Here is a 23,929-nt window from a genome sequence, read left to right on the forward strand (position 1 = left end):
TAGGTTGTACAAAATAGTCAGTGGTGGGTTTGTTGGTGATGTCACAAAACTCATTACTATTAGGAGGTATTGTTAGCCCTTCTTATACAGTTGATTATGAAACTACAAGGGCTGTCCAGAAAGTGAAAGAAACAATTGTATTATATACATTTGAACGTGACAATAAAATACTATTTTCAACATATTCACCATACAACTTTAGGCACTTATTATAGCGGTGAACTAGTTTTGAAATTCCAGCATTATAAAATGCTGCCGCTGGAGACAACCAGATAGGTACACCCTCTTTGTAATCAAAGCGCTGTGCCGCAAGTCAGGTCTTCATTGCTGGAAACAGGTTGTAGTCGCTAGTTGCAAGGTTTGGACTGTAAGGCAGATATGAAAACACCACCCACTCAAAAGCATCCAGGACTTCTCGAGTCAGATTGCTATGTGTTGATTTTCAGTACGCATCTTGCACAAAATTTATGGTGACCTAACTTCTGTATAACAATTTCATGTAACAAACTCCTCATAATTTGAGGAAAACTAAGTGAGAGTTCTGATATTGTGAATCGGCAGTCTTCTTTAATCTTCTCATCGACTTTAGAGACAATTTCATCTGTCACAAATCTTGGCTTTCCACTTTGTTCATCATCATGCACATTAGTTCGGGCATTTTTAACCTAATACTCCACTGATGCACTCCATATTCAATAATCACATCGTTTCCATAAACTTCATAGAGTTGGCGATAAATCTCTATTAGGTTATTGTGTTTAGCCAACAAAAACCGTATTACCAACCGCAGTTCACAACTCGTGGGATTTTCAATTGCGTCACACATTTTAAACTGCTATTATAAAATAGCAAGGAGTCACAGTCATTAGCAAGACTGCAGAGCCACTGAACGAAGAAATGTCCGGACATCAAAATGGCCATGACAGTTCTGCCCCTAGGAGCTACAGAGAGAAATACAATCTACTTACTGGATAGCCCTCGTACTTGTAAACTTGAATTTCCATGAGAACAGAGAACACACCACAATCACCATCACTACTGATATAATTCCTGATCGTTGTTTTTTAGCAATATCTGTCTGTGAGCTGTTGACAGAATTGTTCAAAGATAAGGCAGGACGTATAAACTCAAGGGAGTAATTACTTCAGCTCATAAGCACTGAGATCTCAGCTGGTCAATGAACACTGCTACAGTTCCTGAACATTGCTTTCCAGCAGTAAGGTATCTGTCTGTGATGTGTTAGACAGAATTGTTCAATGACAAGGCAGGAGATTTAAACTCAAGGGAGTAAGATATTACTTCAGCTCACACGTACTGAGACCTCAGCTGATCAATCGTCACCACCACAGTTCCTGAACATTGCTTTATAGCTATATCTGTCAGTGAGGTGTTTGACAGAATTTGTCAAAGACAAGAGAGGACCTATCACCTTGGATTAGTAAGATATAACATCAGCTCACATTCTTTTCTAAAATAATCCTTATAAGCAGGCTGTAGATGAATGGCACAAGCAAGAGCAGGAATATTAGAGAGTGTCAAGATAAAGTGGTCAGTTGACTGGAGTGTGGTGTCAAAGTTCCCAAGTAGTAGAGTGGCCAATGACAGCTTAGTGTTCACCTGGTTCATCTCTTCCACATTGTCATGCTCAATACTCAGATCAGCACTGCCAAATCACATTTACAACATCAAACATACAGATACCAACTATCCTGTCACCATGCTCCTCATTTAGTCTAGCAACTGCAAAGAATTCCATTTCAGTTCTTTTTTCATAGTCTTACCCAGAAGGATGCCTGCTACTTGTTCAGGTTTGTCCTCATGCTGTGATTCTCTTCCAACTGATGTTCATGTAAGCAAATTTATAATCACAGTGCTGTATTTCCTTTTTGTCTTCCCTTAACTTAGTTTTATAATAAGCTTGATATGTAAAGGAGCGGTTTTTCAATAACTGTTATGTCCAAAATTGCTAAAAGCAAGAGGCATCTTAAATCTAGAAGCTAATTCTACACCATCTTCTGCATAAAAAGGATTTTAAATAGAGTTGAGAAGCTCAGAACATCTAGTAACAGGCATTTTATTAAAAATATATTTGTGAACGATTTTAAAGCATATGATGAATAAGTAAAAAGAATTTGTATAAACTAAAAAACTAGAGGACTTTAAAAGATGCCAACTACTTTTTGGAATTTCCAGCTGACCCAATTATGGAACTATGAACATTTATGAATTTAATAAGACTAAATATTTTTTTTAATGCTGTAGAGAATATATACATAGTTAAAACCTTTTACAACAAACTGTAATAAATAGTGACAAAAATAAAGTTTCAACTATAAGACATGTTCAGCTATAAAGTAAATGTCAAGATGAGATCCCATGACAGGCTAAGTAGACAAGATTACAAGATTATAAGTCCAGATCTCTAGACGGAATGTTCCAATACATCAACCAATAAGTACATTTTTGTAATTCCAAAACAACATGAATCACACCAATCCATGTTAGCTTGGCCATTAAATTCCCATTGCCTTGTTTACCACCAGGCAGTGGGAATTTCCTAATCCGTTATCAGCCTGTCTCATTGCAGAACTGAGGGTAATTGATACCTTACAAATATCAGATTTTGTTCAGAAGTTGTAATTCATGAACTAAATGTATACATTTACCACAATATCACATTGTTTGTTAAATTAGTAATAAACCTTTGCCCGTCCCTATTATTCCAAGTTTCATTAAAAGCTGATCTGTTGAATTTCTATATGATGTCTACATTTAAATCTTATAAGATTATGATTCAACTAAATGAGCGGTTAGGGGCTTAAGATTTTCTCCCCTTCTTTAGTTGTTACTAAACATTGGGCAATACAACAAACAGTTGAATTTCAAATATGTAATTGGAACAAATTTACTTTATAATAATTGGTTTCATTGGCACCAATATTGCCAATGAAACTAATCATTAATTAAAAGTCTGTCTACTTAAGATATGTGACAAAGTAGATATCAAACGGATTTGTATCTGTCAATAAATGATTATTTTCTTAAATTTTCTCAGCTTTACGTTCAATTTATTTTGTGAATTTTGTATTAATATCCATCGTTCTACATTTTACTTTTTTTATTTCTGTGTAGTCCCCGGACATATACCCAAAAATAGGACAAATATTTGACTTGTTTAAATTTAATTATTGCTTGTACTCATGTCAAAACAGTTCCAGCCTGTGATGTAAACAAAATTATCTAAATCAACAAATACAAACATATGTACACGTAGTAACACTCTGATGTAATTTGATACAATCCGACCAGGTAAATAAGGTGTGTGGTTCCTTCTGAACATTACTAAGATTGAAAAACACAGCTATTTCTAAATTTTTACAAAGAAAGTACCGGTACCTATGTAATTTCTCTAGATTTTTCTCATCAACTCATATAGTAGAGTCTATCATTTAAAAAAATTGTATTTTCTTTAATCCTATAAAAACTTGCCAATTCCATGTGATTTGAGGCAATATTAACCATTAGTTTCCATCCGATTACAATCAACGACCAATTTAATTTCATGAGTATGGACAGCTGTAACTAATTTCTACACGATAAAATTAATTTGGAATTTGGCAGTTTGTGGAACTTAGGCAAATCAAAGTTAGAGAGTTATGCATTTATTTATATTTGACATTTCCATATGAACATAATAAATATAGGTTCAAAGAATTGTAAAAGGGCAATTTCCCACAGCTGGAAATAGAGGCACAATATATATATATATATATATATATATATATATATATATATATATATATATATATATAATGTATATATTTCTGTGGGTGATAGTACTCATCATTAAAAAACAATTTCATATAAATATAGGACGAAAAATGTTTTGTTTAGCCGCTAGCCACCATTTTTTATTGTTCATCAAATATTATCATCTCTCAAAATAGTTAAGCTAAAAAAAACGAAATTTGGCAGATAGATTAGAATAGATAAGACGAAAATACAAAAAAAAACTGTGTTGTATTCTTTATTATTAACAAAAAGGTGTCTGTTAACAAGTTTTAAAGTCAAATAACAAAAACACCAGTATAGTTATAGAATATTTACTTAGTATAGTATAGCACCAGTATAGTAAAAAAAACATTTATTAGACACCAACTATTTGAAAAATGTCATTACAAATCCAACGGTACTTGTTTTAATGAAATCCATCAATGAATAAGTGAGCATACCCACTTTAAAGGTAAGCATGCACAAGCCGGGAACAGGGAACATTTTGTCTTTTGATAGGTATCAGATTTTTACATATTTTATACAAATTTTAAAAGATACTAACTATTTTAAAATTTTTATTACAATTCCAACAATACATGTTTTATAAAAATCCGTCAAAGCATAAGCAAGGAGGACCACTTTAAAGGCACACTTGCACAACCCGGGAGTCCAAACATGTCACTGTTGAGAAGGGTGAGGTGTTTGTTACTACCAGCTTCTGTTAGCGTACCTTAAAAGTGGTCACAATCACTTATTTATTGACGGATTTTGTTAAAACAAGCATCGTTGGATTTATAATAAAATATTTCAAATAGTTGGTGTCTAGTAAATGTTTTTTTTACTATACCGGTACTGGTTTTTCTGTTACTTGACTTTAAAAATGTTCAACAGCCGCCGTTTTGTAAATATTAAAGAAAATAATAGAATTTTGAAAATTTTACCTTATATATTCAGAGCTATATGCCGAATTTTGTTTCTTTTGCATAACTAGTTTTAGAAACAATAATTCTTTTATACAAAATGGGCTGGCTAGTGGCTAAAAGAAACATTTATTGGCCTATGTAGGCTTGAAAAAGATTCATATTATTTGTGGCCAGAGTGGTACATGAATGAAGATTGATTCTAAAACAACCAAATATAACCTTTAAAAGCAGCTATATTACAGAATTAGGGAATGGAAATAGAAGCCACTATAGTTCTATAGCTATACAACCAACAATAATAACATTATAATAATACAACAATAATGATAGTATTATAATTGTTGGTTGTATAATAATATTTGTACAACCAACAATAGGTACAGAATATCCTTTTATTGAAATGGATAAAACATGTGCATTGTAAGTATTCAAGTTGTGAAATTTGCTATTAGGAAATAAAAAAGACAATGTTTACTTATCAATCCGTTTAATTTCAAAATAGAGGAAATGAAACAGTAACCACAAGCTGAAAGACAAGTAGAACCGTTCTCCGAGGTCACGATACCACAGCCACCACCTTCCAGCCGCAGTGTGCATTCCTCGCTGGTGCTGACATGATCCTGGCTTATTATCTTAGGCAGCATTATACAAGATGATTATATTACCAAATTGACTCCTATTCTGCTATACTGTATTAACTAGGTTTGACAAAATGCCAAGTTGCTCTAGCGTTCAAGTGGTTAATTACATGTGTCCTGCCATTCTCTTTGAGCCTGGTTACAATGCTGATCAAAATTATTCTTAATATGAATTACCATAACTCTTTGTAAAGAGATAACAAAAAATCCTTATTTTTCTGTCTTCAAGAAAGTTATCTTAAAGGTCTGTGAATGAAATAAAATAAAAATAGTTCACACTACCTTAAAAGTAAATGCCCTTACAATCTTAATCAAATCACTAAAAGGTAATATTGAAAGTCAAGTGAATAGAGAGAAAAAGCTATTGTTCAAGTTGAGGTAAATAAGTTCATAGGTAAATTTGAGTACGCAAATTCAACTGTATGAATAGAATATTTACAACTAAGTTAATTATATAGTAAGTATTAAACTTATTCACTTAAAATATTAAGTGATTACCTAAAACTAATTCTATATTCAAAAAGTCAAATAAAAATTAAACCAGAATTAGTTTTAGTTATAATAAATGAAAAATGTTAACATCCTAATCAAAAAATGACAATAAACTAATTAGAACTACAATAATTTAAGTTCAATTACATATATTTGTACTAGTAATATGGTGATTACATAACCTGTATATAATGTGCATTATGGTGATGGTTATTATACAGTAAGGGACAATTAATTTTATTTATTTCTTTGATATAGTGATTTGCTTTGAAATCAATCCCGTCATACCATTCACCAGTACTAATATGTGTATGTATGAATATGTGCCACGGAAAGTCAAGTGAATGTAATTGCTTTCTAACATAAATATCGTCAAAAAAGTGGTATTAATATTAAATATTGTAAAACAACTTAATACATATTATCAACACCATGATATATTCTAATTTATGAGATTATAGGATTGTGTTTAGAAAGGTGAATCGTCTTTACATTGAATTATGGCTAAATTATTCCATGAAGGATATTGGAAATATATCTTTGTATTTTACTCTAAATGATTAAGGGTACTTTCAGGTTCAATAAGAAAATACATTTTGAATCAATGTTTCATCTGAATATGTTTTAATTATTTATTTGAGTTATCTTAAATTTGGTTTACAATACTGGGTATATTTTAGAAATTTTATCTTTAGTTATTAAAAACTTTTTTTAAAGTAAGTAAATTTGTAGACGAAGTTTACCACTCACATAAAAGTATAGGAACCTTGAAAGAAGAAACTTACTTCTTTCTTTGTACCTGATTTTCATACTCCTTTCTAATAATTGGAAGGGGGAGGGCTGTAATTTTTCCTCAATAATTATATTTTTAAATCAAATTTGTAATAGATAAGGAAAATAACAATTAGAAACCATTTTATTAACCATTAAGTTATTCTCTTTTTGACAGTCTTTCCCCAAAACTCTCCCTTACCTCTTCCTGCTCATTTACCTTAAGCTTATGATGTAGTAAATACCAAATCTGCCTTACAATAATTAAAGTTTAACCTGATCGTTCATTACTGAATAGCACATCGAATGCAAATGTAGCTATGTGTTTTATTTACAATTTTAAAAAATACGACCATGTATCCACTTATTGTGAATTATAATCATATACTATGTTTGTTATTTCATGTTTTATTGCAATTGCTTTAATAGTAAGTGGATTCTGAATTATGGTATGTAACTTATTCAGCGTAAAGCATAATATGTAGTTGTTTTTATGTAGTTTTTATATTAGTTTTAGAATTTTATCATTAATGACTGGAGTACTTTTGTAAAGCAGTGTAAAAACAGAAAAACGCTCAACAATGAAGGCATTATTATTACCTATCCACGTAAAGTAAGTGAAAAGATTCATGACATGTGTAAGCATGTCAATACCTGAACAGATATACTTTTGCAGGCACATGTTTGACGGCGAGGAAGAGATTAATTTTGTGAGGAAAGTGTTCACTTTTTTAGAATCAATACTGACATTGTTCTGAAGGTTTAATTTAAGAAAAACCTGACATAGTGTTTGGTATAAAGAATTCATTAAGATAGGTCTTAGAAGCATATGTGAATATCTCCTCTCTATTGGCATAAGGTAGATTTTTTAACTAATAATAAAGTGTTAAAGTGAGATGGACTTGCTGCAGTATAAAGGACACATCAAAGTAGCATATAAGGACATTGAAGCAGTGTGATGGGCGGTTCGATATAAAGGACTCATTGATATAGTATATATCAGGAACATTAAAGCAGTGTGGTGGACAGTTCAATATAAAGGACTCATTGGTATAGCATATCAGGAAATTGAAGCAGTGTGATGAACAGTTTTTGGTATAAAGGACTCATTGATTTTAGCATATCAGGACATTAAAAGCATCTTTGAATACCTTCTCTCCTTACCTCAAGATAGCTTTTGGGTAATAAAGTGTGATGTACCGTTTCGGTATAAAGGACTCATTGATTTAGCATGTCAGGACATTAAAGCATCTTTGAATACCTTCTCTCCTTTGCTGTAAGGAAGTGTTTGATAATAAAGTGTGTTGGATAATTACTGTTTAAAAGACTCATCAAGATAGTATATGAGTACCTATCAGGACCTTGAAGCATTTTTTGAATGCCTTCTCTTCTTTGCCATAAGGTTTGAGTGATAAAGTGTGTTGTACTATTCTGTATGGAGTCCCTCATCAGGATAGCATATGAGTATCAGGACATTGAGCATCAATCCTCTCTTCTTTGAAGTCTTCCCTTAAGATGTTCTGAAGTGAAGTACAGTATAAATCTCCATTCTGATATTGGTTGTTTTGTTACAAGATTTTTTTTAAAAGATTTTCTGATAATCATTGAAGGAGAAAAACTGGCAGGACATGGATTTAAAATAATTTCCCTATGACTCAGATTAAAAAATGTCAATATTCAGCAGCTAGAGATAGTTTTTATCTACAAAAAACCCTTGTTAACTATAACTGATATTAGTATTAAATTGTAAAGCAACAGTAGTAAAATAGTGTTTGTACTCTCTACAAGGGAATCATGGAGACTACAGGTTCCACTGCCCACCAGGCAATAGTTAGTCTGTTTGTTATTGAAGGCCCACTAGGCAGTAGTTTTTTGTGTTACTGGAGCCCACCATGCAGTGTGTGTGTTGCTCATCAGGCTGTAGTTACTCTGTGTGTTATTGGAGCCCACCATGAGTAGTTAGTGTGTGTATTATTGTAGCCCATCAGACAGTAGTTAGTTTCTGTATTATTGGAGCTCACCAGGCAGTAGTTTAGTCTGTGTTATTTTAAGCCATCAGTGGAAGTGTTAGTCTGTGTGTTATTCATACTCAGTTAGTTAGTTCCTGGATTGAGTGGGGTTACATACTACAAAAGTGGGAAAATATTGTGTTGGAGGCTATCTCTATCTCAAAATTGTGATATTGATGTTAAGATCATCGTCTGTTTCATTGTGTATTTTAAAGTGGCTGGTATTTTTAGTCATCTCAGAGAGCTGATTTCATAATGAAATGATTTTCATATCTCAGCTGTTTAGGTGACATAGCACTATGACTGTCCAAAGCAACTTTATGGGGGACAAGAATACCAGAGCTGCATGAGCTTTGTGGGGTCAAGTAGACCATCTAACTATCTCATGTTTTCGGTTTGGAGGATGAATTAAAAGGGATCAATGTTTTGGGTAATAGCACACTTCCTGTACTTTCTATTGTACCTTTTTCTCATTTTATCTTCTTTTTCAGTTTAAGTTGCAGGAAATGTATGAAAATGAAAACTGATAAAAAAGTGAGGTCATAACTTCCACATTAACACCTCCACTGTGGCTTTACACTGTTTTCCTACTTAAGTGGTGCAAATTACACGTAACAGTGTGTTGCACCTTCATTAGCACGACTGTCACAGTCAACATGTTAACTATAACTGATGTCACTGATCGTCAACAAATGTACCTATATGTCAATAGAGGTAGCAGATGGTCATTACCTACATGGAACAGACACAGAGAGTACATGTTTAGTATGGCAGCCATGCAGGCCCGTTTTACCGAATAGGCATGGTAGGCACGTGCCATAGGGCGCTAGGCAATTGGCATTTTTGGGAGGGGCACAAAAAAAGGAGAAACAAATTGCCGTGGTTGTATCTGCATGCATAATCATCAAACGGACTATTTCTAGACTGTCTCGAGCTGATAAGTGAATTTAATTTATTTATCGCGAAACACATAGCAACACATGGTAACAAAGACAAAGCTAGTGTATCATGCCATTCGTCTGACATTTGCAGTGAATTTATTGAGATTATGAGCAAAGATAGAAATATTGAAACAAATCTTAAATTAAATCAAGCAAGCTCGCTATCTTTCTATAATCATAGACTCCACACCTGACGTGTCGCACAACAGACTAATTGGCTGTAGTACTTCGTTATGTTTAATTGCCCAATGCTTGCGCCAACGAACGCCTGATACAAACTCTTACCAAGTGTATGCCACGAATCTGGAAGATTGGAATAAGCAACCCTCAGTTTTACTTGAGAAACTTGAGCTGGACGTCGATAACTGTCGTGGACAAACTTACGACAATGCATCAAACATGTCGGGCATATACAGGTCTTCAGGCAAGGATTAACAGTAAAAATTATCTTGCTGACTATGTACTATGTGCAGCTCATTCACTAAACCTTGCTGGGTGTTTTGCTGCCGAGAAGGCGTGTCCAGATAACACACAAATATGTTTTTACATTCGTACAAGGGCTGTATGTTTCTTCTCGGCATCCACTGACAGGTGGAACATCCTAAAAAGGCATATTGAAAAGAGTAACGAAGGAAAAATCAAAGAAATAACAGAGAAATCTAATGATAAAACCCCTGAGTGACACAAGATGGTCTGCTAGGGCAGACGCCCTTCGAGCTTTAAAAATAAGTCGACATTGAATTAAAAAGATGCTCTTGATGAGCTAAATAAAGACGATACTCAGACACTAGAAACACAATGCACAGCCACTGGGTTTCCAAAACACTTGGAAATTTCCAAACCACGTTATTAACTGTGATCTGGGACGAAATTCTTGAGACAGTTGATAAAACAAGGAACAAGTTTGACTCTTCAAAATCAAGATTTAGACCTATTTGGTGATACAAAGGAACTTGGAACACTATCCTCTCGTTTTTTTGAGTGAAAAGAGATATTTATTTGATGATGTCGAGTCCAAAGCATTAAAACTTGCAGATAAAGAAGAAGCTGTATACGACAAAGTTAGAAAAAGAAAGTTATTACCCGATGATAAGAAGGACAGAAAGCATGGAAGAAACATCTCGAGAAAGATTTCGCACCTGGATGTTTATTGCCATTGTTGACAAATATAGCTTCGCAGCTCAAAAGAAGAGAGGCCTATACAAATCTCGACACAATATTTAAGTTCTTACAAAATCTAGAAGAGAAAAATTCCAAAGAGGTGGCTTGTGAAGCTAACTGTTAGGAGAAGTATACAAGAACGATATTGATGGACGAGACTTTGCCCAGGAATGTAACCATTTCAAACAATACATGGTTTTGAAGAACCTTTCTAAGATCAAAGATATATACGCCTACATAAAATCAAACAGATTACAGAACACTTTCCCCAATTTGAAGGGTCGCTCTCAGGAATATTTCTAACCTGACCTTTGACGAACTGCCACAGCTGAACGTAGCTTTTCAGCTTTGAAAAGAGTGAAGTCAGAAATTAGACCGTCATTAGTTGATGAAAGATAAAAAGCTGAATGGCTTGTTGTTGCTGTGCACCCAAAATGACATTACTTTAAAATTAGACTAACAAATATTATTATCGACTTTGCAACATAGAAAACCAGAAAAAAGCTATTGTATGGATTTCTAGTCAGTGTGGTGGTAAGCCAAAAACGAAAAATAATCCAAAGAAAATGTGATTAAACGAATACTATAAATAATGTAAATACTTAAAATGTAAAGAAGGGAGGGTGGACCTCACGGCTAACCATTGCCAGTCCGGGACACGGCGGGTCCATAGGCGGTGGATAATGAGAAGGTACTCGAAAAAATCAGGATAATTTGTAAAGGTGAGTTAAGGGACATTAAGTCTAAAGTCCCACCCGAACCAAAAACTGGCATTTCAGACTAAATCTAAATTTACGGGGTATAGGCGTTATGGTAGGGCTGGTGGGGGGGGGATTGGTCAGCTGGCAGGGGTATTAAAATGAGGCGCAACTCTTCGTTGTGCCTAGGGCGCTGGCAGGGGTGTAAAACGGCCTGCAGCCATGCTGATAGTAGAGGTGAAGGGTGGTCAAGACAATGAGATAAAAAAACCTCTAAGCCTGCTTCTACATTAACTATAACTGACCTCATTTTTGTCAATGCCCTGTCCCAGAGCATGTATGTGGCAGACAGATTCTGCCTACTGGACAACCATGGTGAGTACATGTTTGATTACAGGGCAGGCTTGCAGACTACAGATTTGGCCCAAGATAACCAGAAGCCCTAGATGTGAAGGCTGACCAAATCAGAGGTGCAAAACCTCTTCTACTCCTAACTTAACTATAACTTATCTCATGTTTTTCAACACATAGTGTGTGGCAGCTGTGGTGGCAAATGGATACAACGTAAAGGGCAGCCGTGGAAACTACAAGTACAGTACGGCTGGGCAGGAAGTAGAAGGAAAGGCTGATCATGGCAACGAGGTGCGGGGTCATTACTCATACACAGACTCAAAGGGCGAGACACAACATGTAGAGTACACTGCCGGTGTCAATGGTTTTGTGCCAAGGATAGTTACCAAGAACAAATTACCAGGTGAGTAAAACGCTACAAAAAATGTAAATTTTTGCTTATTAGTAAATTTCAGTTCAATTAATTGAAATGTATTACTTACTCTAAGAATCTAATGTAAAGACACTATTTGTTTGTAAGAATATTATTTCAAGACACTGCAAGGATCCATCTTGGAACTGCTACTTTTCCTTTGTTATTAAGATTTTACACTTTCTATTGTATTTAGACTTTTTTAAATCTCTGTTAAATTAAAATGTCTATCTTTTAGCAAATAAAAAAAATCTGATTGATTATAGCAACAAAATAAAATTGTCCTTTAACTTATTAGCATATTGATGACTAGCTATATGAGTGTAGTATATCTCCAAACTATACCCATAATACCTAAAGTGTACTGTTTTTTTCTCAGGACAAGAAATCTGTATACTGTATAATTCTGTACACTATGGCAGCAGAGATTACATTTTTGAATATTATTATATATGTTATTTTTATTTATAACTACTGCTTTAACATATTCACAGTGGATCTACAATGACTGAGATTGAGCTGTCTCAACACACAGTACCCCAGTGTTTCCCACAGTTTGTGTGTTAACTAGAGAATAACAACTGTATAGCTTTAATACATGCACCTTACACCCTCACTGCAAGTCTATACTGATTGAATAGCAGAAAAGCTTTCTTTTGTCACCACTCCTGCTGATGTTAGTCAACGGTTGTCGCTAAAAAATAGAGTCCTACACTTGAAAGTAACTTTATTTATCAAAAAGGGCAAACTAAATATTTGATTGTTATATATTTACAAATACAGAGCAAATCATATACACACACATTCACATACACACTTTTTTGTATAACAATGTAAGAAGTCTGGGTCTGGAAATGATCTAAATACAGTTAGAGAATGTTAATAATATTCAGTGATCAAAAAATAATGATTGATACAAATAATTTCTTCCTAATTAATAGATAAGAAATAAAGATAAGATTATTCCTTGGCCTAATTCAAAGCAGCACAAGACAAACATATACTCTAAAAGAAGGTTGATCATGATTGTAAAAGGATGGTATTAGCTAGTACGTCTAGTGCTGAACAACTTTGCCACCCTCTCAACCTTGCATGAGCTGAATATTAGTGATTATGGAATTTAAAAATACCACAACTGAATGAAAAAATATTTTACCTTGATAAGTGTTATTTATCTTTGTAATTTGTTTGTTTGCATATTAATTTAAAAATAATCTTCCATTATGTTTTTCCAACAAGTTTATTTAATATTCATTTCCACGCAATTCAACACAAAGTAAAGAATTTAAAATAGATTGAAAAGTTAATTTAATGCTTTAAACAGAAATGTTTTAAATGGTACTATAGTGCCCCACGCTCTCCCACTGTGGTGCCCTCTACAGCTAAAAAAACCTAATTATTTAGCACCAAACAATTCCTGTCATCGTTAAAGACTTTCATTTCCAGTAACCATATCTCTGAAAAATATTTTGTTAGTTTGAACAACCAAGACTTAAACTATATTTTGTTGGTAAATATTTTTGAATTGATTCTGGAAATATTCAACTTAGAAGGAAATTTACCTAATGCAAACAATTGTTCTAGTTTGATAGTGTTGTCAGTAGTGCCACCAATTGTTTTCTATCACTTGCCGTTTAATTTTACAATGTGTTTACTTTATATAATACATAATATCCTGCATTCCGGTGGATCTGGACTGAAATTAAGTCCTGAGCTAAAAGTTTTGCACCAGGTCCCACACCAGCTTATGCCGTGATGGAGAATATAGATTGAATTAAGAAATGCTGAAGATGTAATTGTTCCAAAACCTGAAAAAAGACTTACTTTACCATAACGTAGATTTTTGGCACTTGGTTTACGTAATAAATTGCCTTACCCTATAGGTAACTCTGTTAAAAAAGGATTTTTTAAATTGAGGAAATGGCCCTTTAATTTAGAAAACTTTGAAATTTGTCAGTACCTCATAGTTACATTTTTAAATAAATATACATTTCTATTTTCTTTTTAATATAAAACATGAAGATAGTGTACTACTGTTAGACTGTCATTAGTATACAGGAGTGCTTATGGTTTAATATTTTTATTATTAATTGAGCTACACAACTAAAACTTTGCAAATTTAATTGTGAATTTAAAACATTTTTGTTCCATACTTACCGACTCTCTACCTCCGGTAGGGGATGACCCGCAAGGAATCAGTAGATAGTTGTAAATGTAAGCATAGGTTGTTAATATGCACATCATTTTTTGGACCTGAAACTGGCAAAGTCGTAATTTAGGATACATTTTTAACCGCATGAGTACGAACTTTTCCATATTACAATTTTGGTGTTATTGTGATATAAATAGTTTTTTTTGATCTAATAACAGTTATTATTATGGTCATGATTCAGTAAGAAATGCCTTGTAAACATAAAATACCATGAATCAAGTTTTTTTATTTATTTTTTTTATTAAAGACTAAAATGCAAATGAATGTTTTGGGTCTGGTTACTTATATTAGAGAACCACTGATCCTGTTAACTTCCTCACAAGCCAACCACCATTAATTTACGGTTTGCCCTCCCGCTGGCTTTACCACAGACCAGTAACACCAGACCACAAAATCCCTAACGTCAGGCATGGGAATCGAACCCGTGACTCCAAGGCTAACTCCTGCGTCCGAATAGCCCCTTAGACCCACACAGCCATCCTGACTTGATGTTTTGAATATGCTGATAGCTCACTTAGAATACCCGCTGTTGCTGTTCGAGTTAACTGTACTCAATGCCAGGTCTAGGTTTAAGATATGATCAAACAAAGAATAATGCCACAACCTGCATTTCAAAAGTATTATTTAATTAAACATTACAGTTATTCAAAGGTTTTTAAATTAGTCGTTAAATTAACCTCAAAATTAGGAATTTACTGTAATTATATTAATTTTAGTACATTTAAACATTTTTCTGAGTGATTTGTAACCATATAAACATAAAATCACTTATATGAATGTTAAAGGAGGTGTTCAAATTTTTGAAAGTCAAAAGAACTACCAAATTGATTCTTGACATCGGTAAAAACATTAATGTTTTGTTATTGTTCAACTAAAGGGCAAAGTACATATGATAGAGAAAGTAAGAAATCTCTAAGAACATTCAAATGTTTAGGTAAGAGTTCCTAAATTATATAGCAATATCAAAATAATAAATCATTTTGGTCGCTTGATCCAAATGATCCCTATATGAATAAGACATTGGTTATTTCCTTGTTGCAGTAATTTCAGTGTAAATTCAAAGGAGAAAAAACCTTTAAAAATGATGCTTTATTATGATGCTGAATAAGGTCATTAACTACACATAACATAGCTACGGTGGGAAGGGGTTGAGTATAGGTCAAGTCCTCCTTCCTCTTGGTGGTATGTTGGGCCACTAATGAGGCAATGAGAATTTCTATTCATCTAGATTACACTATATTTTTATATTCTGTGGTCTGGGTTTCTCTGATGTAAAGAGTTCATATTAAGCTTCGTCACTGACTCATTTTGGGTTTCTTCAAACAAATATGACTCCAGATTTCAGGAGTCCAAATCTGTACCATCAGATTCCCAATGCTGCACTAAGAGGATGGTGAACTGGAGCTAAACTCTGTATTAACTATTCATTACCTTTAATTACATAAAGTTTGTTTATTAACACCATACCAGTTCCATATTTTTCAAAGAGCCAGTAAGAATGAAAAAAGTTGGTTTTTAGTTCCGAATTAATTTTGAAAGGTTTTAAACCTGTAGCCCCAGTTTAATAAAAAAATTAAACCATTTTATATATTATATGAATACATATTAGTAAACAAATGGAAAATTTTTAAAAGTAGAATGTTAGCATTTACTTACATCTTTATTATTAAAGCAGTAAAAGTTATATTTAACAAAAAAACTCTATTGAACCTCGTTTAAAAATCAATAATGAAACATTAGGCTAGGCTTATTTTAACATCACACATTATGAAAATACACAAATTGTCCAGCTCACTTCCTTGTCAAATTCATCAATGATATCATCACATTTCAAACTCCTTGCCAAATCAGATTCCGTTGCCAGAATGTTGAGAGATCGTTCATCCTTTCTTGGTTCATCGTTGATCGATTAGCGCTTTTTATCTTCTTCATCAAACTGAAACTTCTCTCTCCTTTACTTAACAGATACAGAGATGGAGCAGAACAACATGATTGCTATAATAATGTTTGGGTATAAACTATCCAGTTTAGTCTCCCTTAGAGCATTCAGAAGTAGTAAAGGGTTGAAAAGATTTGTCTCCCAAGTTGGTCTTATGGATCGACTCTAAATGTGTTTTATTTCTTTGAAAAATTTTTAGATCTTCTTTGTAGATCTGGCACAAACTCAAACATTGCTTTTTCAATGACATTTCTTCCTCATTATATGTCCAAAGATATTGAAAGAGGTTACTGATTTTTTCCATAAAATTCAAATCTTTGACTAAGACTGCTGAAAACTGAGTCAAGAAGCTTATAGAAAACATTGATTCTGAAAATTTTCCTCTTCATGTTTTATTTGATGTTCAGGTATACATCTTGCTGATGAAGCATTTCTGGTTTCATCATAGAAAAATTGTCTTTTCTTCAGTCTTTTATCCTTGAAATATGTTTCACATTCTACACTTTTTGACATGTTTGTTGCCACTAGCTTAGTAGAGATTTTTTCTTGCAGGAACTTTTAGTTTTTTCATTAAGCGTTCTCTGGATTGACGATCGAGCTAGTATCACTTTATTTTTGTTAGAAATTGCAAGCACTTTAAGCTATATTGTTGACATCATAATGTACTCAAATGATCCTAGATATTTCATAGGCCCTTTCAAATCTGTCTAGCACTCTGCCAATATGCCATTAAATTAAGCTCCTTACAGTTATTCAGGGCATGAATAATGAGTGGCAAATGTTTCACAGAAGGTCGAGCACTAACTACTCGGGCTGACCATCTCGTTTGGGAAATATTGTGCAGGGAACATCCAATACAATTTCTTATTATTCCCATCTTTGAGCTTCTAGAAAAAGAGTTGAATGTCTTTTGCAACAACCCAAAAATGTTATCACTTCCTCACAGCATTCAACAGCATTAACTACACACAAGTTCAGGCTATATACAGCACAGTTAATTATAAAAGCCCAAATTGTTATGTTTAATTATGATGGCTTGAGCGCCTTTATAAACTCCTTCCATATTTGACCAATTATCATATCCCTGTCCTTCGCAGTCCTTCAACGGAATTTAGTGTCTGCTGAGTTCGTCAATGATCGAGTTGATCATATCCACTCGTTACAGTCAAAAACATTTTAAAAATTACTTACAAATTTAAAATTCCGATTCATAATCTAACAGATATCTCAAGATCAATGTTGTTTGCTCAGTATGTGAGGCATCGGGGGTAGAGTATGCTATAACAGCAAAATATTTTGATTTCTTTCTTTCATCCAAAAACCTTCTGTCAAACTCTTTCATCACAAACTTGTATAAACTAATTTTGTGAGTCTTTGGACAGATAATGAGCTTCTACCTGTTTCCTCTCTTCTTGGGCCTTTTTTACTTTTAAAATATGCTCGCTTATTACAAAAGCTCGCTTTTTATTGTGCGAAGGAATTGAAAGTCATAGAGACACACTTAGTGTGATTCTTGATTTATCAAAAGCATTTGACTGCGTTGATCACAACACCCTAATTCACATACTGGAGTATTACAGGATACAAGGAGTGCCACTCTTGTGGCTTGAATAGTATCTCAGTAATAGAACACAATTCTTAAAATTTCTGACGTACGGTCGGAAGGGGGTGAGCTGGGTTATGGAGTTCCTCAGGGCTCCATTCTCAGTCAGCTACTCTTTCTATTGTATGTTAACAACGCTGGCTCATCTTTGCAACAAGGATGAATAGTTCAGTATGCCGATGACACGACTCTCTGTTTCAAAGAAAAATCAAACACACAATTTGAAATGACAACATTCACTGAGCTCAACAACTTAATTCAACATCTCAATGAGCTCAATCTTAAAACAAACCCGTCAAAATCGGTGTTTGTTCAATTTCGTTTGCAGCGTTGTTCGTGTTTACACTCCAGAAAAAAGCCGTTTGAACAATTGCAAAACTACAATGGAGATAGTTGTGCAGACCAGCATTCAAAAATCTGAAACTGTTGACATTACCCTGTCTCTACATTCTAGAGACCTCTCTGTTTTTCAGATCAAAATGCAATCATATTAGAGGTAGTGATATACACTCATATGAGACTAGAGGCAGGGACAACTACCGAACTGGGAGACACAGGACGGTAGTACATAAGCGTTTGCCTTCTCAGGCAGGAGCTCAGTTTTTAAAAAAACTGCCAAATTTGATAAAGAGTTCACAGTGCCTAAGGTGTTTAAAACTCGTCTTAAAACCGCATTGATTTCAGAAGCTTTTTACAGTATAGATGAGTTCATGGCACATGTTTGGGTAATCACATGATTGGCTGATTGATGCAGGTGCTAGAGTGGGAAATTCAATTAAATGAGTAGTAGGATAGGATGGATGGAACAAATTATATGTATGAAAGTAACCTAGATGTCATGTATAAATCCAAAATTTTAGCCTATTTTCTTCCTTGACAATTTTTTTTCCTTCCTGAGGGAAAAGGACAGTTTGTCCCCGCGCTTAGCCCTAAAAGGACCTTGCGCCTCCCTTACTTTAATTTTGTGCCCTCAAAATCCGAGGCTTTTGCAAAAAACCAATCAGATTTGAGGGCTCCTGTTCTCTGATATCCTTCGGGCTGAGGAGATATGCTCCCAGGTATCTTTTCTGAGTTTCTACAATGGCAGGACAATCTAACCAAATGTGCTCTGCTGACTCCTCCTCCTCTCCACTGAGTCTACACTCTTTAGTCTGGCTAAGGCCTACCTTCATAAGATGCTTCCTTAGAGGGCCATTTCCTGTCAACATTCCTAATATTAGTCTTATATCCTCCTTATTCTGGTCTAAGAGAGCTGTCCACTCTTTAACGTAAGGAGAGATAAACAAGCCTTTGGATAGTCTTAATCCTGAGGCTCTACTCCAATTATTGTGTCTAATCCTCTTTTCCCAATATTTGACCAGAGCTTTAATGTTGGAGAAGGTTATCCTGCAACCTGGCTCAGGCCCCACCACTGTGGATTCCGCTCCCTTTTTGGTGAGGATGTCTGCTTTTTCATTTCCATGAATGCTTTCATGACCCGGTACCCAACCGAGTTCCTTGACAGTTGTATAACATGTACATGTTCGAAAGGGATAAAATTATTATTATTATTATTAGTAAAGGGTCATATTCCATCAATAGCTCTATCAGAGCTAAAAAGTTTCCATCGTTGGGATCCCTTATTTTTTCAGAGGTCTCCCTGAGAGCTAATTGTCGCTTTCCAAGAAACATGACTATAGAGAGCAATCTTTAAAATATCCCTCTAATATTTTGTTTTTGAAGCCAAATCTGAGTTGAGCTGAGAATGTATGTCAGATGCGCCACTTAGCCTCCTTTCTAACTCTCTCCATTGGATGTAGCTATTTTTGTGGGAGGCGTTTGTTTCATGCAATAGTAACTTATTGTACAGTTTCCGCTAACCATATTCCTTTTTCCATCCATCATTAATTTACAAAACGGACTTATTTGGATATGGTTTCTTGCCCCCAAAACCCTTATAAAAAAGCCCACATGGAAAACAAAATAAGGACTCAGCAGTCTCACTCCATAAAAGCCAGTCTCTTCTAAATCTCTCTCAGTTTGGTCTTTTAAAAAAAGAACTGCTTTTGGAAAAGCTCTTTTTTCTATCACTTGGCAGGTCTGATGGCATCACAGGAAGGCCCATTTTCACTAGTCTCAACCATGCTATTAGTCACCACCTTGTTTTAGAGAAGTCCCAAATCTGAATTTGTAATGATAGTCGCTATCCCAGAATCTAGTTTTGACATAGTATTTAGAGTATTCTTCCAAAAAATATCTTCGTTAGAATCAGGTTCTGAGGTGAAGCTACGTCTACGTGGTAATTTCCTTCATCCACATAACATTTATTACGGTCTTCGCTTTCTTCAGTGTATGGTATGTTCATGTTCATCAAAACTATGAGAAACTTCTTCTGCACCAGGGTCGTTGCTAGTACTGGCTGTGGCTACGTCTACTTTAATTCCAACGTCAAATACATTTTTACATCTACATTCTTTTTTACATTTTAAATTTCCTATCATAATCAAAATAATAAGATATTAAATAAATATATAATATAAGATGTTATCAATGGGATAGTGGTGGGGGGAGGGGTGTAACGAAGCGCGGTGGTGGGACATGACAGGGCTCAGCCAAATATCTCTTCTGGGGCCGCCAAAGCTGACAGCCCGGCCTACAGCCCTGCTTACAGTGAAAGGTTAATAGCAGACAGTGGCTAGATTGTGAAGCTAAATGGAAGCAAACGAAAGATGTCGTGTAAACCAATATATGAGCTGAAATCAAGAGTTGCCTACATTAGATACTAAAACAATGATGGCTTAACAGACTATATAGAATTATTATGATAAAATAATCGGACCAGTTTATGATACAGCTTTAGTACAAATTACACGTCTCAATTTGCATTCTGGTCCAATCAGTCTGTTAGTTTTTAAATATATATCAGAAATTAAATATATGTATACAACTGTAAACAAACTTGTTTAAGTTTTAGAAATACAAACAAGTCATATATTATGATATACTGTTCACATATTGCAATAGATTTTTCCCAGCACTCTAAGGAGAAATGGTGACTAACATATTAAAAATGTTACATTGGATCAGTAAAAACTGTATGACTTGAAGATTTTTAACTTAAATAACTAATTTTGTTTTTTCAGAAGGAAATATTGAGACGCCGGTTCCAGCCACCAAACAATACCGTGAAGGTACTTATACTATCAACATAGACAATAAAAACTTCAAACATCATCAAATAAGAGGCCATAACGGTAATGCATGGGGAAGTTTTGGTTACAAGAACAAAGGTAACATTTTTCAAGCAGTGTATAACACAGGAAATGACAGATATAGAGATACATCTGCTGAAAATATTGAAGATTTGAATCATGTTACTACTATTCATGACCAAAGTTTAAAAATAACTGAGCCGGAAACGAAAACAATAACTACAGCTCAAGAACTTGACCAACTTTCATACTCTGATGGTGAAATGCAGAGTGTAGGTGAATATCATAACGCCAGTAATATCAACACTTACTCACAGAAAGATAATTCTTCGACTAGTTTAAAGAAAAAAGAAAGTGATGATCAAGTTGGAAATTTAAATACTGTAGATGAGCCCAACAATTCAAAAGGAGCCTATATACTTAACGAAAAACATGATTTATCCTTAATAACTAAGAATAAGGAAATCATTGATGAAAATATTGATAATACACTGGTAGACACAAAGATGGTGTTGACAAATACATCTCCAAGAAATGATCACAACAATCTCAAAGTACCAGATTCACCTGTAGAATTAGAGAAGCAAGTAAATGATGAAAGTTCCAGCACCGCAGTTCCTTTTGATGCTTCCTACAAATTTGGATTTTCTGTTGATGGACAAGCAAGAAATGAAGAGGCTGATTCCAACGGAAATGTTCAAGGAAACTATTCTTACATCGGCAGCGACGGTTTGTTAAACATTGTTGAGTATGAAGCTGGAGCTGGTATAGGCTTTGTCATAAAACGAATTACGCAAAAAGAACTGGAACCCAAGAAAACTGTTGAGCAGTTAAATGTTGAAAACCATTCTACAATAGTAGACAATAAAAATAACAAGCATCAGGCAATATCTTCAGACAAAGGTGGGGGAAATAAAAATCTTCAAGCTGGAGCTGGCTTAAATTTCAATTCCCCTGATGAAGATGTTGATAAACCTGTTTCACTACAAGTTGTATTAGATGTCGATGGTATTAGAAGAGCAACAGCAGTAAGTGAAGGAAACAATAGAAAAACAAGTGTCATGCACAAAAAAGTAGTAAAGCATCCTTTATATGAAGGTGCAGAAATACCTGACAAGGAATTACAGATAATGCCGGATGGCTCCTATGCTTTTTCTTATGAAATAGGTGATCATTCCAGACAAGAATCCGTTGACTCTAGAGGAAATGTTCGCTCTAATTATCAATTCAAAACAAAAGACAAGAATGGCAAAACTGTATTAGTTTCTGTGACAAAAACGGTCATAGATCCTGACAATAAATATTTAGACAAAGATGAAATAATAGACCAACATTCCTCTAGTAACAATCTCAAAAATTCTTATGTTTCTGAACAAACTAAGGAGGAAGATGAAATTCACTCAACTTCTGATCAAAGCTCTCAAAACTCCATGCTGCTCTCAACCAACAGGAAAAGGAACATTAGAAGACAAGTCAATCCCAACATCAAAGCTACAAGAATTTTGCGCAGGACTGTTCCAAGACACGAATATGAACACTCCAGTAATTTATTTCATACACAAACCATACATCAACCAAGCAGTTATGTAAATATATGGAAGAACACTAAGATGATTGACAATCCATCAGGTGTACGTGAAATGACAACACACAACAGTAAAACTAAATTTGTGGAAACAAGACAACCCTTCAGAGGATATGTTAAATACAAGAGAAATACTGTTTTTACAGGTTCCAGGAGCTGATGCAGGTAATAGATAAAGTATTAATAAAAAAAACAGTTTTCTTATTTCCACTTCAGGTACTTGTCACATACTGCCTAAAGACATTAACTTGCTATAATTTCATTATGTACTATGTACAGTGGTTAAATAAAGTAATTAAGTTTTTAAAACATTACTGTTTTCTCTCCTAAAACTTTATTACACCTCTTTTATATTTAGCAGGTGGCCAACATGATGCAGTGGCCATTACAAAACCACAGGTTGGGAGACTGGTTCTACATACAAGACAGTTTTTTACTGCAGCAGTTTTCATGTAGTCATACGTATTGAAATTTTGTGTTTACTATTTACACCACTTAGAGATAAGTGTAGCAAGCAAGGAGTGTCAACAATCTTTTATGTTGTGTTCTGTAGTTGTGTACAAGCTCAATTGCTCCTTATACATTTTCTTTACATTCCAGATTAGAGTAACCATTGTTCAACTCTTCTTTTTTTAACTGTTTTGAACAATATAAAAAATACGATTGAAGGAAATTACAATGTACAATATATCACATCACTGTATAAAAGTTATTCAAGTATGCAGGAAGTATATAATGTGTTGTATCGTAGTAAATATAAAAAAAATGCTATAGAAATGCCATACTCATGTTTATAGATTCCAGTTGATTTTAAAATGAAAATTTTTAATGGTGCAGGAATAATATAAATTAAACATTTTAATATGATTTAATTTAAATACATAAAAATAACTGTAGCGTTACTACCCAGAAATTTAAACAATTTTGAATAGTGAAAGACTAAAAGTTATTGTGTGAAATAAGTATAAGTAAGTGAAATAAGTAATATTTTGCTTGAAGCTTCATGGCATGACATGGTGATACCAAGTTTGATAATGGTGTATGTCCTACCAGGCATTTTGCTGAACCAAATGAACTAAGTGTCCGCAAGATGTATTGAAGCCAAATTGAGCTATAGACTTGAAATTTTGTGTACTTCACTGTCACTTAAGAGGGCTGACCAAACACCCATTCAGAATTTTTTGATATGTCTGTCATTCTACTTTCTGCAAAGTATGTCAAGAATGAAT

The 23,929-nt window shown here is 34.1% G+C and overlaps 1 protein-coding gene across 1 annotated transcript in view; it reads left to right on the top strand.

The window, feature by feature from the left end:
- LOC124357202 overlaps positions 1-23,011 on the top strand; it is a 29,912-nt gene extending 6,901 nt beyond the window's left edge. Inside the window, exons 2-3 of the mRNA XM_046808741.1 lie at positions 11,939-12,161; positions 21,047-23,011. Of these exons, the coding sequence (XP_046664697.1) occupies positions 11,939-12,161; positions 21,047-22,860 (2,037 nt within the window). The 3' untranslated portion in view covers positions 22,861-23,011. The remainder of the gene's footprint in view (positions 1-11,938; positions 12,162-21,046) is intronic.
- Positions 23,012-23,929: the final 918 nt, after the last annotated feature.

This window comes from Homalodisca vitripennis, chromosome 3 (assembly GCF_021130785.1).
Source record: "Homalodisca vitripennis isolate AUS2020 chromosome 3, UT_GWSS_2.1, whole genome shotgun sequence".
NCBI classification, from domain to species: Eukaryota; Metazoa; Arthropoda; class Insecta; order Hemiptera; family Cicadellidae; genus Homalodisca; species Homalodisca vitripennis.